The 18,105-nt window shown below is 38.9% G+C and overlaps 1 protein-coding gene across 1 annotated transcript in view; it reads left to right on the forward strand.

Annotated features, from left to right (window-relative positions):
• Positions 1 to 18,105, forward strand: part of SNX27 (sorting nexin 27) — a 60,090-nt gene that overhangs the window by 24,399 nt on the left and 17,586 nt on the right. Inside the window, exons 3-6 of the mRNA XM_033092793.1 lie at positions 11,255 to 11,447; positions 12,999 to 13,063; positions 14,618 to 14,722; positions 17,428 to 17,506. Of these exons, the coding sequence (XP_032948684.1) occupies positions 11,255 to 11,447; positions 12,999 to 13,063; positions 14,618 to 14,722; positions 17,428 to 17,506 (442 nt within the window). The remainder of the gene's footprint in view (positions 1 to 11,254; positions 11,448 to 12,998; positions 13,064 to 14,617; positions 14,723 to 17,427; positions 17,507 to 18,105) is intronic.

Raw genomic sequence — 18,105 nt, forward strand, 5'->3', positions numbered from 1 at the left:
AGGAATAAAACTACTCATTGTCCTTTTTTAAAAAAAAATCCACTTTACTGAGCAGAATTTACTTCCATTAACATCCACCCATGTTTAATGTCCAGTTTCATGAATTTTGATAAATAGACATAGGTTTACAATCACCCCCACCACAGTCCAGATATAGGCCATTTTCACCACCCGGAAAAGTCTCCTCGTGCCCCTTTGCAGCCTATCCCCTCCACCTACCACCACCCATGTCAGCCACTGAGGACTTTCTGTCGCTGTGTTTTTGCCTTTTCTAGAATGTCAAGTCCCTGGAATCATACTATATGTAGTCTTTTGTGTTTGGCTTTGTTCACTCAGTGTAGTCTTTTTAAGACTGATACATGTTGTTGCATATAGCAATAGTTTGTTCCTCTTTAATTGCTGGTAATATTCCATGCGATGGATCTACTACAATTTATTTATCCTTCCATTTTCTTGGTGCACGTTTGGGTCGCTTCCGTGAAATAACATGAATGCACGGGGCTTTCTGTAGACTTGTGTTATCATTTCTCTTGAGTACATACGTAACTAGAAGTGGAATTGCAGGGTCACATGGTAAGTGTAAGTTTAACCTTGTAAGACGTTGTCAAAGTGTTTTCCAAAGAGGCCGTACCTTTTCTGCGTTCTCACCTGCAGGGGAGAATTCCAGTTGCCCTGGAACCTCTTGAACACTTGGTGTTTTCAGTTGTTTAAATTCTAGCCATTTAAGTGGGTATAGTGGTGTCTCACTGGTTTTCATTGGCGTTTGCCCAGTGACTCGTGATGATGAGTTTATTTTCATGTGCTAATGGGCCCTTCTCACATCTTCATTGATGAAGTATCTGTTCGACTCTCGTCCATTTCAAAAATGGCATTGTCTTATTCTTATTATTATTTTGTTGAAAGAGTTCTTTATGTATTCTGGTTTTAAGTCCTTTATCAGACAGATGTTTTGTAAAATATTTCTCCCAGTCTGTGGCTTGTCTTTTTATTTTATTTTTAACAGTGTCTTTCAAAGAACTGAAGTTTTAAATTTTGATGAAGTCCAGTTTGTCAGTTTTTTTTTTTCATTTATGGATAACGCTTTTTGTATTCTAAGAAATCTGCCTAACCCAAGGGCACAAATCTTTTATGGTTTTTTTTTTTTAATTTTATTTATTTATTTTTTTTATTGGGGAAGGGGAACAGGACTTTATTGGGAAACAGTGTGTACTTCCAGGACTTTTTTCCAAGTCAAGTTGTTGGCCTTTCAGTCTTAGTTGTGGAGGGCGCAGCTCAGCTCCAGGTCCACTTGCTGTTGCTAGTTGCAGGGGGCACAGCCCACCATCCCTTGTGAGAGTCAAACCGGCAACTTTGTGGTTGAGAGCCAGCGCTCCAACCAACTGAGCCATCTGGGAGCTCAGCGGCAGCTCAGCTCAAGGTGCCGTGTTCAATCTTAGTTGCAGGGGGCACTGCCCACCATCCTTTGCGGGAGTCTAGGAATCGAACCGGCAACCTTGTGGTTGAGAGCCCACTGGCCCATGTGGGAATCGAACCGGCAGCCTTCAGAGTTAGGAGCATGGAGCTCTAACCGCCTGAGCCACCGGGCCGGCCCTCTTTTATGTTTTATTGTGAAAGTTTTATAGGCCTAGCTCTCTGTTTTTGTAATAACTTTATTGAGATATGGTTCACGTACCATAAATTCACCGACTTAAATCGTACAGTTCAGTGGTTCTTAGTATGTTCAGAGTGGTGCAACCATCACCACAGTCAATCTTAAAACATTTTCATCACCTCGGAAAGAAATCCCGTACTATTTTGCCATCATCCTCCAAACTGTCCATTGCGCTCCAGCCTTCACTATTTCCTGTCTCAATAGATTTGCCTATTCTGGGCATTTCATAGAAGTGAAATCACGTGTTTTCAAGGTTAATCCATGTTGTAGAATGTGTCAGCCAAATAAGCTTCCACTGTAGGATAGGCCACATTTAATTTTTCTCCCCTTCAATTGATGGACATTTGGGTGTCTACTTTTTGGCTATTATGAATAATGCTGTCACGAGCATGTCTGCATGTTTTTGTGTGGATATGTTTTCATTCCTCTTAGATATATATTTAGGAGTGGAATTGCTGGGTCATGTGGTAATTCTTGTGTTTAACCTTTTGAGGAATGTTCACTGTTTTCCAAAGTGGCTGCGCCATCGTTTTCATCTGACGTTTAGGTCTGTGATCCATTGAATTGATTTCTGTATACTGTGGGGGTTTTTTTGTTTTTTTTGTTTTTTCCCATGTGGATATTCAGTTGTTTCAGTAACCTATTTTGAAAAAAATGTCCTTTCCCCATTGAAATACCTTGGCATTATTGTTGAAAATCATGAACGTATATGTGTGGTTTTATTTTTGTACTCTATTCTGTTCCATTGATTATATGTCTGAACATTTCAATATTTACATCTTTTTGAGTTTGGCCTCTGGTTGGAGTCTTTTCCCTTGAAAATGGGTCACATCCTCCTGGTTCTTCACATAATGAGTAATTTTGTTTTGTTTTGTTTTTATGATGAGTAATTTTGAATCGTGTCCTGGATATTATGAATGTTACATGGCGTAGACTCTGGGTTCTGTGATATTCCTGAGGACTGTTGATGTTTTTGTTTTACCTGGCAATTAACTGTGAGCTGTGCCACCTTCTGTGGGTTGTACCTGAAGTCTCTGTGCAGTTCTTTCAGCCTTTGCTGTGCTACTTTGAGTCTGTCCTGCGTACATATCATTCAGGGACGGGTCAGCGGAGATATGTGTGGTGTTAGTTCATTGACAGAATTAAGGGATCCTCTTCTCTGCTTGTCTTTCCTCTGGAATTCTCCACTCATTCCGGTGGCAGCCATGGTTGCCCAGAATCCTTTCTCTTTTCCTCCAGCCAGAAAGATTGCCAGGGTTTCTATCGGATTCTTAGTTGCAGTAGCACAAAGTTAGGCTACTTTGCGACTGATGCCCACTGTCAGGGCAAAGCCCCCTAAAAGCAGGAGACTGCCTCTCCTATGGGCTGCTCCACATTTTGAATCCCCTCTACAGTCTGCTTGCTTGTAGTGTACTGTTCAGAATCCTCAGGTAATTGGGTTTTGTATTATGTCCAGAATTTGTAGTTGTTATCACTGGGAAGGTTGGTCTATAGGGAGCTTATACATTAAAATGTATAAAATCTTCAGTTCTATCAGTTTTTTCTTTATGTATAATAAAGCGATTATGTGTTCTTGATGAATTGACACCTTTAACATTATGAAATATCTCTCTTTATCCCTTGTCTTTGTTCTGAGGTCTTTCTCTGATATTAACATGGAGCCACTAATAGCCACGTCAGCTTTCTCTTATTGTTTTCATTGGATATCTTTTCCATCCTTTACTTGTAACCTATCTATATAGTTACACTTAAAGTGGGTTTTTTATAAATAGCATATATTTATGTCTTGGTTTGTATCCAGTCTGGCAATCTCAGTCTTTTATTTGTAGTGTGCATATTAAATGTGTCCTTACACTTAGTGTAAATATTGATACAGTTAGGTTTAAATCTACCATCGTATTCTTTGTTATCTATGTCTCATCTGTTTTATATTTTTTTCTCCTTTCCTGCCTTCTTTTTGATCAATAAAATATTTTTTAATCCATTTTATCTCTACTATTGTATTATTAGATGTAACTTGTTTTATTTTCTTAGTAGCTGTTCTGGGTTTATAATATACATCTTTAACTTTTAAGTATAACCTTTAAATAGTACAATGTTACTTTATAGTATAAGAATTTTACCATGTATTTCATTTCCTCTCCCCATCCTTTGTGCTGCTGTCTCACATTTTACTTCTATATGTGTTACAAATGCCGTGATACTTAGTTGTTATCGTTGCTTTAGACAGTTGAAGACATTAAAAATAAGAAAAGGTTTCCTTTGTATTTAACCACATATTTACCACTTCTGGTGTGCTTCATTCCTTTATGTAAATCCAGTCTCCACATGGTACCATATTCCTTCTGCCTAAAGAAGTTCCATTAATATTATAATAGTACAGATCTGCTGGCAATGAATTTTCTTAGCTTTTGTTGGTCTGAAAAAGTCTTTATTTCATCCTTATGTTTGAAAAATATCTTTACAGGGTATAAAATTCTGGGTTGATAGTTTTTTCTTTCAGTACTTTAAAATGTCACCCCAGTCTTCTGGCTTGCAAAGTTTCTGAGGAGAAGCCTGTTCATTTTAGTTTTTGTTCCTCTATATGTAACGTTTTAACTCCCCCTGGCTACCTTCAAAGTTTTCCCTTTGTAGTTAGTTTTCAAAAGTTTGATTTTTATGTGTCTAAGTGGGTGTTTCTTGGTATTTATTCCCCTTGGGGTTTTCTAAAGTTTATATCTGTGGTTAGATATCTTTTATTATTTTTCAAAAATTCTTAACCAGTATGTCATCAAATATTTATTCAGCCTCATTCTTTATCTCTTGTCCTTTTGAGATTCCAGTTACATGTATGTTAGACTGTTTGATATTGTCCTGCAACTTTTGGATACTGTATTCTTATTTTTTCCTCTCTCTTTCTGTTTTAGTTTAAATTAATTTTATTACTCTGTTTTCAACTTCACTGATTTTTTTCTCAGTTGTGTCCAGTCTACTGATGAGCCTGTCAAAGAAATTCTTCATCTCTGGTACCATGTTTTTTATTTCTGTTATTTCCATTTGATGTTTTCTATCTCCTGAAATTCCCTATCTGTTCATACATGTTGTCTACCTTTTCAATGAGATCTTTTAACATATTAATCATAGTTATTTTAAAGTCCCTGTCTGATAGTTTCAACATCTGGATATCTCTCAGACTGCCTTATCTCTTGACATAAGTGGGTTTTGTTCTTTTGGTGGGGGAGAGGCCTTGTTTTTCTGTCCTGTGATATTTGATTGAATGCCAGGCATCATGTGTAGAGCATTAGAGACTGACGTAAATAATGTTTGAACTTGAAAATGTGTAAGCCCCTCTTCTGTTAGGGGATTGAGTCAGTTAAGCTCAATTTGGGCTGTGTTGTGGCTGTCATATCATTATTGTGCCATAGGCTTCAAGTCACTCTAGCAGTAGGCTGCCTTGTGCTTAGAGTAGAGGCTGTGGTCAAAGGGTTTTTCTCGGTGTTCTACTCTCCCCTCCCTCTCAGCTTTTAGCCACCCCTGCATGCTTGTACCCCCGACAGGTTCTCTATCCACACTCTGGCCCCTTCCCCACTGCTCTTGCTTTTTACTTGGGCTAGATTCGTGGTAAAGGTAGATGCATTCTATGTTGTCTGATTCAGCCTCAATCTTAGGCAGGATCTGTGTGCCTGTGTCTTGGAGGTGAGGTTTTCTTAGTTTTTCTGCCCTTCCTGCTTCCTTGTCACTGCCAGTCAGCGATCTATCTGTGGTTAGTCTTGGAAAAGTTTCTTGTCCCACCCCCAGCTCTAGCAGACCTCTGCTATAGTACCAAGATAAAAACCTGGGTCTAAGATGTTTTCCAGGAATGGAAGGTTTTGCTTTTACTCTTTCCTTGGAAGTCATGGATCTTTGCCTGTGCTCTCTGAATGAGAGAGTTTGCTGCCCATCCCCAAGGGCTTAAGGCTTTTGCTTAGTCGAAGAGAAGGGTCTGGGGAAAGTGGGTGGTGTATTTGTCCCCTGTCAACTGCCAGTCACCTTCTTCATGCCGAGGCTACCAAGGGAGACTCTCTCTGGTCTCCTGCCCTGCCCCTAGTCTTTCTTGTGAGCACAAGAGGCCCATGGAGAAACTGGCAAGTGACCAGGAGCTCTCTTACGTCTGGGGTGGGATTGCTGTTCCTGCAGCTTCCTGAATGCTAAGCAGTAGCAGCTTATGGTCATGCTTCATGTCTCCGTCTACTGATTGTTTTGTGTCTGTCATTTCTGAGTCTGTTTCTTCTGACTGAGTTTTCTCCTGGTTGCAGGTCAAATTTCCATACTTCTTTTTTGTCCGGTAATTTTTGATTGGATATTGCAGATTTGTGAATTTATTGTATTGGGTGTTAGATTTTGTTTTATTCCTTTAAAGAGTGTTGGAGTTTTTTGCTGGCATGCAGCTTAGTTACTAACAGATTACTTTGATGCTGTTGAGTTTGATTTTAAGCTCTTTTAGGGCGGCTTTAAAGTAACTTTTACTCTGGAACTAATTTAGCCCCACTCCTAAAGCATGGCTCTTTTGAGTTCTTTTCTGAATGTCATGTAGATTCAAGGGCGGTCTCTCTAGTCTGGCTAGAGGGAAGTCAGTTGATTGCAAATCCTTTTTGAACTCCAGGATTTGTTCATTTTGTAGCTCACCCTGGTGGTAGTTCTTTCCTCAAGTTGTTATTCAGCCAAAGTTCAAGGAGATCCTATGCAAATTTCTGGAGCTCCGTCTCTCTCTAGCTCCCTCCTCTTGTGTACTCTGTCCTGCAAATTCTAGCTGCTTTGGCCTCTCTGGACTCCAGTCTCTGTCTCTTCAACTCACTGAAGTTGCTGAACTCTGTTTTGGAGCCCCTGTCTGAATTGCAGTTCAGGAGTTGCAGCTCTAGGCAGAAAGCCCAGGTTATGGTAGGGCTCGTCTTATTTGTTTCTCTTTTCTCAGGGATCACAGTTCTTAGCTGCCTGTTGTCCAGTGTCTGAAAATAATTGCTTCCCATATCATGTCCAGTTTTCTAGTTGTTACAGGGGAGGTTAATTGCCACCCAGAAGTTTCCAGATTGCCCTGTAAGAGTATTGTTATTTATGGACAATTCAATTAAAACTTGATTTTAAATATTCTTGGCTTTAAAAGAAATACCAGTGGAACTCTACTTCATACTATATAGAAAAAATAATTCCAGATGGATGAAGGACTTAATTGACAAAAAATTAAAAGCTCTTAGTAGATAGTATAGGTGAGTAGCTTTTAGATTCTGGGGATAGCAAAAACGTTTCTTCAGACACAGAAAGCATTGGGCGTAAAAATATTGATAAATTGGACTCTTTAAATTGAGAACTTTCAAAAAATTAAGATACTTTAAAGTGAGAACAGATTATACACTTGCATGAGATATTCACAATACACACATGTGAAATGATTATGTCAAGAACATATAAAGAACTACAAATCAATGAGAAAAGCACAAAAACTCAATAGAACAGTGGACAAAACATATGAATAGGTATTTTACGGAAGAGAACACTCACAAGGCCAATGGATATATGAAGAGATGATCAAAAGCATTAGTAACTAAGGAAATATAAATTAGGACCACAGTGAGAAGTCTTTTCACATCCATTTCATTGGCATAAATTAAGAGGCTCTGTAATATTACTGAAAGTGTAAATTGATGGAACCCCAGGAGAATCTCTTACACGTGTGCAACGGGGCTTGTATGCAAATGTTTGTAGCCGCGTTGTTCACAATAGCTAAACCCAGAAACAACCCAAATGCCCATCAGTGGCAGAACAGATTTTTAGAAAACCAAACAAAGTGTTATATACAACGATAAACCATAAAGGTATGTAATATTGTGGTGAGACTGAGTGAAAAAACAAGTCCCAAAAGGTCTCATTCTACATGATAACCTTTTTATAAAACTAAAGTACCCTTTAAAAATTAAAATAAAAAATTAAGGATTACACATAAATACAGAAAAATTTTAAAAGGAAAACCAAGGGAATGATGAATATAGTTGAGTATGATAATTTCGGGGATCAGGGAAGCGGGGATGGGATTATTTCTATATGGTTAGAAATAAGTTACTGTCAAGGCCTTAGCTTTTAGTTTACTTTTTACAGGATTAAAAATAACTAATCAAATAGTCAAACAAAGAGCTCATCAGAATTAGACTGTATTATGAACCAAGAATTATGATTAATCCAGTTCTGTATACCGAAGGTCCAAATAAAGAAAAAGAAAAGTAAGAGACCATTTATGAGTCACGTTAGGGAAAACACGCATTTACACACGATAAGCCTAAGTTACTTAAGAGCATGTTGTTGCCTTTAATGCTTTTTTCTTTCCAAGAAGGAGCCTAAATACTTCAGCGTTTGGGAAGATTCCCTTAGTTAAGGATCTCAGAGATTTCATCCAGAAATCAGCTGAGTGTGACATCTCCTTTTGCTGTTATAGGTAGCCTGTGAATAGCAAATAATGTGTTTTTTCCAAGATGAATTTTCAGCTAAAACCCAGATGAAATGGTAGGGTGGCATTGTTGGTTGTAATATGCAATGAAGATTCGTCTAGATCAATAGCATGAACCAGTTCAGTGTCTACTGATCATTTGGAAGCTGAGCTCGGGTGATATTGCCGTGGCTGAAATGCCGTCATTCTACTTTTTGTCTAATCACTTTTGATTGTATAAGGAGATTCTCTTCTGTGTGTTCAGTAGCACAGTTCCTGTCCTTCCTAGAGGGTTGAGGAAATGAGAACATTCAAGTAGTCAGATGCGACATAGAATGAGACACTGTCATTTAAAAGCCTTAAGAAATCTGTAGGTGGCGGTTAAAGAACCAACAAAACAAAGATCTCTGACATCTGGGATTTCGGTTTCTGCTACTCACTATGGCCCAGATGTTACTAGAATTGTTTTCCCTGCAGTGGTTTGTGCTCATTGCCAGAATGTATCAGTTAGCATCTTCTGGCATTCATCTCACAGAACTGAGTCATGAGGGTAAAGAGGAATGGCATGGCATGGCATGGCATGGCAAGGCATGGCATGTGTTGTCAACATTTACGTAATGAGGAATTTAGAAATTATTTCAAAGCTGAATTTTGGAACTTTGACGTGCAGAATACAGAGACGAAATTAGATCACTGATCAGATAAGTTTTCCTCTTTGCCCACCCAGAATTAATCCCGTTTCTCTTCCTGGGGTGCAACTCAGCAAAGCGGATGTCAGGGGGGCTGGCACTTGTCCCCTCAGGCAGCTGGCTTTGCAGCCTGAGCGTCCCAACTTGAAGTCTTAGGATACGGCCAGTTGGAAAAGAGAATGACCAGTGATCGTTAAATTCAATGTACTTTCATAGAAAGCTAGGCTGCCTTCACCTGATGCCATGAATGAGCCGACCAATGTGAGGATTTAAATCAAAATGAGAAGATCCCAGAAGCACAGCTTGCCTGGGCACGTCTTTAGTTCCTGTTTGATTACGTTCCCCTTCAAGTCCAGAGAATATATTTTCTGATGGATGTTCTCCTCTGTAATGAGACTGTTGTTTCTCATGGACCATGTATACTCATGATTTTTATGCAGAGGACCTCAGCTGGGACTTAAGTAAAGCAGCCTTTTTTTTTTTTGCAAATGAGCGTGTCCAAACTAAGGAAATGAATACTAATAGATTTTGGTTAATTTTAAGGACAAGAACAAAGCAGTCTCTGTTGTGATCTCTTTTTGTATATTTCTCATTTGCTAAGTACAGTTAATTTTAAAACAGTTTGGGTCTTGTGGAGGCCATTTCTACTTTTATTAAAGTATTACTGAACTGTCAGGCGTCCTCTTTATAGTTCTGTTCCCTTTGACTTCACATTTAAATGGGGGAGCGAGCGGGAGAGCCTATTTGATGTTACTGTTCTCACCTGATGAAGAAACTGGAAGTCAATTTTTAGGGTTTCTTTTTGCAATTGCCACAAAGGCCTCTTAAGGAGGCTTCTTTCTGTCTTACGAAATGTTTTACTGGACTTCAGACCACTCAAGTGGTCACCATGGAGGAAACGCAGTCATAGTTTTCCTGTGCATTCTGAAAGACCCACTGTCCTCTGCCTTGGAAAAAGACGTTGGGGGTATCTTTGAACCAGCCATGGATGCTGCCAGCTGGTTTTACCTCCCTACCTCCTTCCTTGTGTGAGGAACTCAGGCTGGTTTATAACCCCAATAGCTTGGGCACTTGCTTTTTAAGCTCAGCCATGGTGATGTTACTGAGAAATTTGCAAAGTTTAGTTTGAGAAGTAAGTAGACAGGACCAGATTGACTGGATAAGACGTCTTGAAACTGCCTGCCCTCGAGGGAACATGTGGTCCTGTCGGGGGCGAAGACCGGTGCTCTTTTCATGTTTTCGTACTTCCGAAAGCAGTGCCGGGAATACTCGGTCCTGTGTGTGATTCATTACAATCAGATACATACTCGAGTCGCAATCACAGGGAGAAAACGCATTGACCAGGGTCTTACGTGCACGGCCCTGGAGGCTGTTTGAGAGGGATTAGAGGCTTTGCTTTTAATGGGGGAGGGATCACAGGAGAGTTGTGGGAGAGGCGTTTGGAATGAGTAATTAGTTTATTTTTGCATTTAATTCATACTTCCTAAGCCACACAAGCGTGGGGAAAGTTCTTCTTGAGCTTGAAGGAAAGGCTCTGGCCTATACGTTCTCGGTGATTGACTCTTGGTTACACGAGTAGGTGACCTATTTTGTACACATATAAAATTCTGAATGATTTTTGCTAAGCCAGTAAATATGATTTGGAACTAAAATTCCCTTCTCTGCATTTTTTAATATGTTCTGAGAATACAAAGTAACTTGGATTATGTGATGTTTTTCACTTTCACGTTCTGCCACTTTATAAGGGCACATACTCAAGAGCCGCGTGCATTCATTTTGTCATCATATATTTGCTGAGTGCCTACTATGTGCCAGGTCCTGGGCTAGAAAGCTTGGTACACCTCTGTGAACAAAAATTTCTGCCTGTTTCTACACGAGAATTATTAGTCTTTATTATTAGGAGGAGGTCCTTAGAGTACATTTATTCTTCAACTTTTTGTTAACTCCATTTTAATGACAGAAGGGAGAAGAACAAAACTCGGGATATCTGATTTCAGGAAAGGAGTTTTTGATAACAAAAATGCCACAATTGCTTACATCATTTTTAGACCTTTTCTTTGGAAGTTTGGGCCACACACAAATATTCGTCACATTGCTTTATAATCAGCCCTAGCTTTTTACATCTCTCTCCAAATTTGCATGCTTGTTCATTCACTATATTTACCACATTGGCTTTACATGACTTTTAACTTTCTGAAAATAAAAGCCACCTATAAAAGCTGATAATTGCCTCTGAAGACATTTAAAACAGTGTGTTAGAGGTAATTTTAATAGCAAAAATAAGGGGGTAGCCCTCTTCGGTACGTGGAATTTCTGACATGCTTATTAAAAGGAGGTCTTATTTTACAGTGACCTTGAACATGCCCTCTGCTCGGTGGGTACAGAATATACCTAGCCAGTATCAACCTGAGCCTGAGCTTTGATGCGTCTGTGATTTCATTTTTAGTAAATGGGCTTTGTTTTCTCCTTCCTGCTCCCCAGGTATACAATGTTTACATGGCAGGGAGGCAGCTGTGTTCTAAGCGGTACCGGGAGTTTGCCATCCTCCACCAGAACCTGAAGCGAGAGTTTGCCAACTTCACCTTTCCCCGACTCCCGGGGAAGTGGCCGTTCTCTTTATCAGAGCAGCAGTTAGATGCCCGGCGTCGGGGCTTGGAAGAGTATTTAGAAAAAGGTAAGCGTGCCCGTAAACTCTACCGTTTTGAGTAGACCTGGGCTCTAGGATATGCTGCCACGCCTGAACTGCAGCGCCAAGTCTCCTGAAACTCAACAGTGAAAGTAAGTCAGGTTTTGACTGGAGGTGTTGAACGATCTGAGCTTGTAAGCCAAGACCGAAATATCCAGTGCAGAGATCAGTAGCCTATTTTGTTACTTACTGGACACATAACTACAACAGAAAAATCCATGGTTAGTTTTTGATGCATTATTTGTAGGGTTATATTATTTGCCAGTAAACACGTACAGACTGACTCATCACCATGCCGAAGTGATTTGGGAACTCAGTGGGCAGTATTTAAGACATTTTTATTAAAATGATTCTCGGTTCCCTGGCATAGCCAACTTGAAAACTACTTATTCCTTTTGTCCATGGATAGGTTTGGTGAGTTGTAGGCAAACTTATTCTGAACAGGTTATAGGTAGAAGCACTGAAACTGACTTGTGACCTCAGGACTTCCAGACAACACAGTAGGAATCCGTGGGTGTGGGTGCCACAGCATTTGTCTACCTAGGAAGTTAGATCTGAATAAGATAGTTCATTCTGTGGTCAGAAAAGAGACCTCACTTTGCTACATTATGGAGTTAACGTGATTTGCTTGCCATGCAATAGGTGTTCCTTTAAAATACTAATTTAATGGAATAACAGTCTTGCGTGGTATTTAGTAATTCTGTGTCCTTGTGCCCTTGTATAAGAACTAATTGACCTAGTTGAATTTTTTTTTAAACTTTGGTAGAGAACCTTATCCCTGAAGAAAAATCATTTCCCCCGAAGAAGTAGTGAAACTTCCTCATCTGTTTTTAGCTTTTTTCTAAGATGGAATGGCCTCCAAACACAGCCCTTGGGAAATGAGAAAGGGCAGACTTTTTTTTTTGATAAAATGAAGTAAAGTCATCAGTGTAATGTACTATCCTCGTGAGAATGCCAGGAAATTAACTTTCTTAGAGTCAGATGATTAGCTACATACCTGCCTGCTTTCCTCCTACTTCCCTTCCTTTCATTTTTGTTGTTGTTGTTTAGAAGCTAAAATCCGTGAAGTGAGAAGATGTGTGCAGCTTACCGCGTAATTTCCTACCCTTTTTCCCAAAGTGGCTTTGCATGCTTGGGGTTTTCTCACCGGCCTGTTCCGAGGCCAGACAGATATTTTTCCTCTTGTAGTTCAATTTTGTGTTGGGTTTATTTCTAATTGACCTTACGCTCACTCTATTGTCTTGCTTGTTAACAGTTCACACAAGACTACAGCTAGATTTACTGAACTTTTATTTCTCTTTTTTGGGGTGACTATGTTTAATATTTTTAGAAAGCTTCATCTTTGTACATCCTATTAGTCCCCTGTTCTAGTTCATATTTGTATGAACGTTTGTTGTGCCCTCTGTGAGTGAGGGATGGCATATGTGTGAGGGATGGCATACTAGCTCAGCCTCACCTGGCACTTACGATCTGCACTTCAGTCTTGATATGTTCTTGACCTTGGGGCCTCACTCCTGATTCTGTCTTTGTTTTCTGCAGTGTGCTCCATACGAGTCATTGGCGAGAGTGATATCATGCAGGAGTTCCTGTCGGAGTCCGACGAGGTAAGTGAGGACCTACTGTGACGGTTCACCTCCTGGCTGCTTGTGGGGGAATAAATCAGAGATACCGATTATGAAGGGGATTGCCATAAATTCTCCAAATGACTTTTTTCAGCTTCCTTTGTTTATGTGTCCTGCTTATCCTTCAAGATCTAGTGCTCGGTCCACCTTCTTTTGAAGCCTTCCCTGTTACGTCATTGGTTTTTCATTCCATCAAGAACTTTTGCAGTCAGCGCCACTTAAGTTTCGCCTTGTCGCTGTCTCATTCTCCAATTTTTTTGTACATTTAATCAGATTACCACTTTATATTTTTCATTTACTACAGTGTGGCTACCTGTAGGTAAGAGCTAAATCTTTTTTTTTCGGCTTTATGAGGTATAATTGACAAACAGGAATTATATATCTTTGAGGTGTACAACTTGGTAATTTTGATGTATGTATACATCGTGAAATGGTTACCACAGTCAAACTAATGAACACATCCATCATCTGATTAACCCTTCTTTTCTTCCTTCCCTCGCTCCCTCCTTGCTCCTCTCCCTCCTTTTCCTCTTTTTGTGGTGAGAACACTGAAAATCCACCCTCTTAGCAAATTTCCAGGTCACCATGCTATGAGAGCTCCAGAACAAGAGCTAAATCTTGATCATCTTCTTATTCCCGGTGACTTAGTGCAGTGTCAAGCACTTTGTAGGTGCTTAACAAATATTAATTGAATACAGGAAAGAATATGTAATGCCACTATAGTAAATAGTGTGTTAGCCACTGATTATTTTATACATCTATGTCTGATTTTCCCAACTAAGTTCTAAGTTTCTTGCAGACAAGGGCTTATAACAAAGTAATGCTTAAGATGGTTGTAGACGATGAATCGTACTTTTTAAAAAAGTGGTAAATGAAGATGGACTTGTTCCTCAATAGTTGTTCCTCTCTAATAAAAATGACAAGGTCAAAAATTACAAGGTTAGAGGAATGTGTTCATTATAAGCAATAAGAGAAGGACTTCCTTTGAATTAAGAAGGGTAAGAATGATTTACTCTTTGTTAGAAGAAAACTGGGCACCAGGCTCAGATTCCTGAGTTTCACCCGTTTTTCCTTTCAAAGGTGTCATGATTATTTCAGGGTCAGAAAGGAGCGTAGGACACTGCCTGAGCTAATCGGGCCTACCCAACCGCGAAAAACCAGAGAGTATTTGTGGCAACTGCTTTCAGTTGTCTTCTTTGATCATGTATGAGTTCAGAGTGTTTGAAAGCAAGCCAAAAATCTCATCTATGTTTGACCTAGACTGTTTCACACAAGTTTTGTTTTAAAATGTGAACCTGTTGGCTTCAACATCGTATTTCTTTCCTCCATGATCATCTTAAAGGTTAACTTCTGCTGTACCCCACAGTCAGCTTTGACTTGCAAATGTATTATCGACTTATAAGGTGTCATTTTCCCCTTTTCATTGGAGCTCACTTTCGCTATATCTCATGTTTAGGTGGTTGTTTAACTAGCATGCTACAAGAAGAACGAAGATATGCTGGGTCTTAAATTCTTTCTCTGTGTCTTCTTCCCCAGAACTACAATGGTGTCTCTGACGTAGAACTGAGAGTAGCATTACCAGATGGAACAACAGTTACAGTCAGGGTTAAAAAGAACAGTACTACAGACCAAGTATATCAGGTAAAGTAAACTGGGACAAGTAGACTTGACATTGTGTGGTATAAAGTGAAGGAAGATAGACGAAATGAGTTAATGCATATAAAGTGCTTGGAGTAGCTGGCACATAATAAGTTTATTAAATGCTAGCTACTAGGGTTGATGCTGTTATTGTTCCTGTGAAAGTACTTTGTCCTCCTTGAAAGAAAGTACAATAAATATCCCAGGTTGTGGTGCTGCTGATTAGCTCCCCCCGCTTTAATTGTAAAAAACTTCAGAATGTACCTGAAAACAGAACAGTTCTGTGACCCTCTGTGTGTTCATCCCTCACACTTAATAGTCACCAAGATTTTGCCACATTTGCATTATATGTCCTTTTTCCCCTTTCGTTTAAATATTTTAAAACAAATTTCATGTTATTAGACCTGTATTTCAGTATACGTCTCTAAACAACATGGACATTCTTCTTATATAACTACTATCAAACCTAAAAAGCCGTTATATAAACCTATGTAAGCCATTATCAAACCTAAAAAAGTTAACAGTATTTCCTTGTTATTAACTAATAAATTGATTGTCAAAATTTCCCAGTTATCTAAAAATAATTTTTTATAGTTGGTTGGTTGGTTAAAGTGAGGGTCTAAATAAATAGGTCCTTATGTCAGATTTGGTTTTTATGTTTGTTTTATTTTTTAAATTTATTGGGGTGACGATTGTTAGTACAATTACATAGATTTCAGGATGTTTGTTTTAAAATAGAGCAGTCTCTCTTCCCTTCCCCAACTTTTTTTCACGTTATTGTTTTATTGCAGAAATTGGGTCTGTGTCCTGTTGAAATGCCCCATATTCTGAATTTACGTGTTTGTTTCTTTTATCTATTTGTCATTTAATATGTCTTTCTGTCTCCTTATATTTTCTACAAATGGACGTCTGCTTTACAGACTTGATTAGATTCAAGTTCAGCTTTTTTGATAAAAATACTTCGTAATTGATGTTATAGACTTCATATTGCTTCTCAACAGGAGGTATACAGTATCTGGTTATCCACTTTTAATGATTAATGAGTAGGTTTAGATGGTAATAACCTGATCTCTCCGTTGTGAACTTCTCCACTGACCTTTTATCAAATGAGTCTATCACCAGTGATCTCACTAAGGGTTGCAAAGTGCTGATTTTCTAATTCTCTCATTTCCTCACATTTACTAACTAGAATTCTTCTGTAAGGAACTCCGTGTATTTCCTGTGCTAGATCTCTAATCAGCCATTTCCCCAAGGAGTCCTGTTTCCTGTCGGTGAGAAATGGTATTCAAAGATTATGTCTGAGTGATGGGTGTTGCTTTTAGGCCTTTTTATTGGTCTTTCATCCTGATTTGATCAATATTTTGAGGGAGACTAGCAGGTTTCTGGACATGAATACTTACTTCTTCTTTGTGGCACACAAAAAATGTATCCCCATACGTTTCCTCACACACTGTAGACCATGGTAAAGGTTATGTGAAGGATCTCAAGTATTTCTGAAATTATCAAGTGTGGTATGTATGATTGTAAGGAAGACGTTAATTTTATAGCTTGCTGATATTTCGGTTTGTTTTCTTTCTTTTTTTTTCTTTTTCAGTATTTCTCTAGTAAGGCCTACTTTTTTTTTGTACCGTTCCGCCTCACCCTATAATGGAGACCTTTAGCTACAAGCCATTCTCCAAACCTTGAGAGCATTTCAGTTTCTATCCAGTGCAGTGAAGAATAGTAACTTAGTCATCGTAACAGTAATTCCAGTTCCCACCTCCTATCAGGGGTGAACCTAGGTCTGATATGTGAGCAGAGAGGGGAAGAAGGTATAATCATATTTGGTTTACTAAGACACTAATATTCAACGATTTCATCTTCTTCACTTAACACCTTATATATATATATATATATATATATATATATATATATATATATAGGGATTGAAGAGGAATGCTGGTTCTACTAGTTTGTGTTTTGTTGCTATTTGTATATAATTTCAATTTTTCATTTATTTGCACATGGAGTCTTTCAATTTCTTTGTATTTGTCATGTTAGGACCTTAGTTCCTAGAGAGAAGAACTGATAAATGTTTAAAATGCCTCTGCTGTCCCAACATTTTGCTATTTCCATGTGGATATTGATGGTTATTCTTAGGAAATGGAGGTCCCTAGCCTGAGACATGGATCATCTGAAAAATAAGCAAGAAGATATTGTAAAACATGAACAAAATTGATAAACAGTATTTGAAGCTCAAGAACCTGAGGCATAGATCTTGTATGTTAACAGCCTATATTAAATGTAGGCGGAATGTACAAGACTGGATATTTAAGAATTGCCTTTCTTCCTAAGATCTGTCCTTATCAAGCACATTTCTTGTAAGTGCTGTTTATAAAGACCCTTGTGAAGTCATATTTCAGAGAAGAAAGCTGATATTTAAGGAGAGACTATTATCTGCTTGAATTGGAGGGGAGAAACTCAGAGATCATAGCTGTTTAAATCACATACAGGTATTTTTCCCTTTAATTTCATACATATGTATGTGTGTGTACGTGTACACACACATACAAAGTAAAATAGCCATGGACCATGGATTTAGTTCATGTGAAACCAAGATGGCAGAACCCTCCCTTCTCGCCCTCCACGTGCGTACAACTGTCTTCTCCCACATTGTTGCCAGATTTAGTTTCCCTGAAACCAACTAATCTATCCTGCTTACACTTTAGGCTATTGCAGCAAAAGTCGGCATGGACAGTACGACGGTGAATTACTTTGCCTTATTTGAAGTGATTAATCATTCCTTTGGTAAGTGCCAGTGGGTAATATTAAGTTTTATTGGGAGGTATTTTATTCTAATACTGTCAGACTGAAGCTCCCAGAAACTGGCAGACTGAAACGTTTTGCCCAGAGAAGAAGAGCAGGCAGACAAGGGGAGAGCCCGCTCATCGGGATGGTCTCTAACAAGCAGGTCGGACGAATTCCATGAAGCCAGGGTATCTGCTGACTGCTGATCCTTTTTCCTCCTTTGTAAATTACTGGCACCCAGCACTGACGCAGATGTTCTCATGAGGGTCTTTTAAATTAGCGGTTCAAAATCCATATATTCCAAGGAAACACCCTTAAAAAGAGGGGTATGCTAGTTAGCCACAACTTGTTTTAGTGTACTTCGTGCTTTTTGTAGATTTTTTAAGAGTAGCTTTTTTAAAACATCATTTTATATCTTTCAATTACAGTTGACGTACAATATTATGTTCTAGGTGTACAACATTGTGATGAGACATTTATATAACTTACAAAGTGATGTCCCCGATAAATCTAGTACTCACCTGACACCATCCATAATTATTATATCATTGACTGTATTCCCTATGCTGTACTTTACATCCCTGTGACTATTTCGTAAC

This window comes from Rhinolophus ferrumequinum, chromosome 22 (genome assembly GCF_004115265.2).
Source record: "Rhinolophus ferrumequinum isolate MPI-CBG mRhiFer1 chromosome 22, mRhiFer1_v1.p, whole genome shotgun sequence".
Lineage (NCBI taxonomy): Eukaryota > Metazoa > Chordata > Mammalia > Chiroptera > Rhinolophidae > Rhinolophus > Rhinolophus ferrumequinum.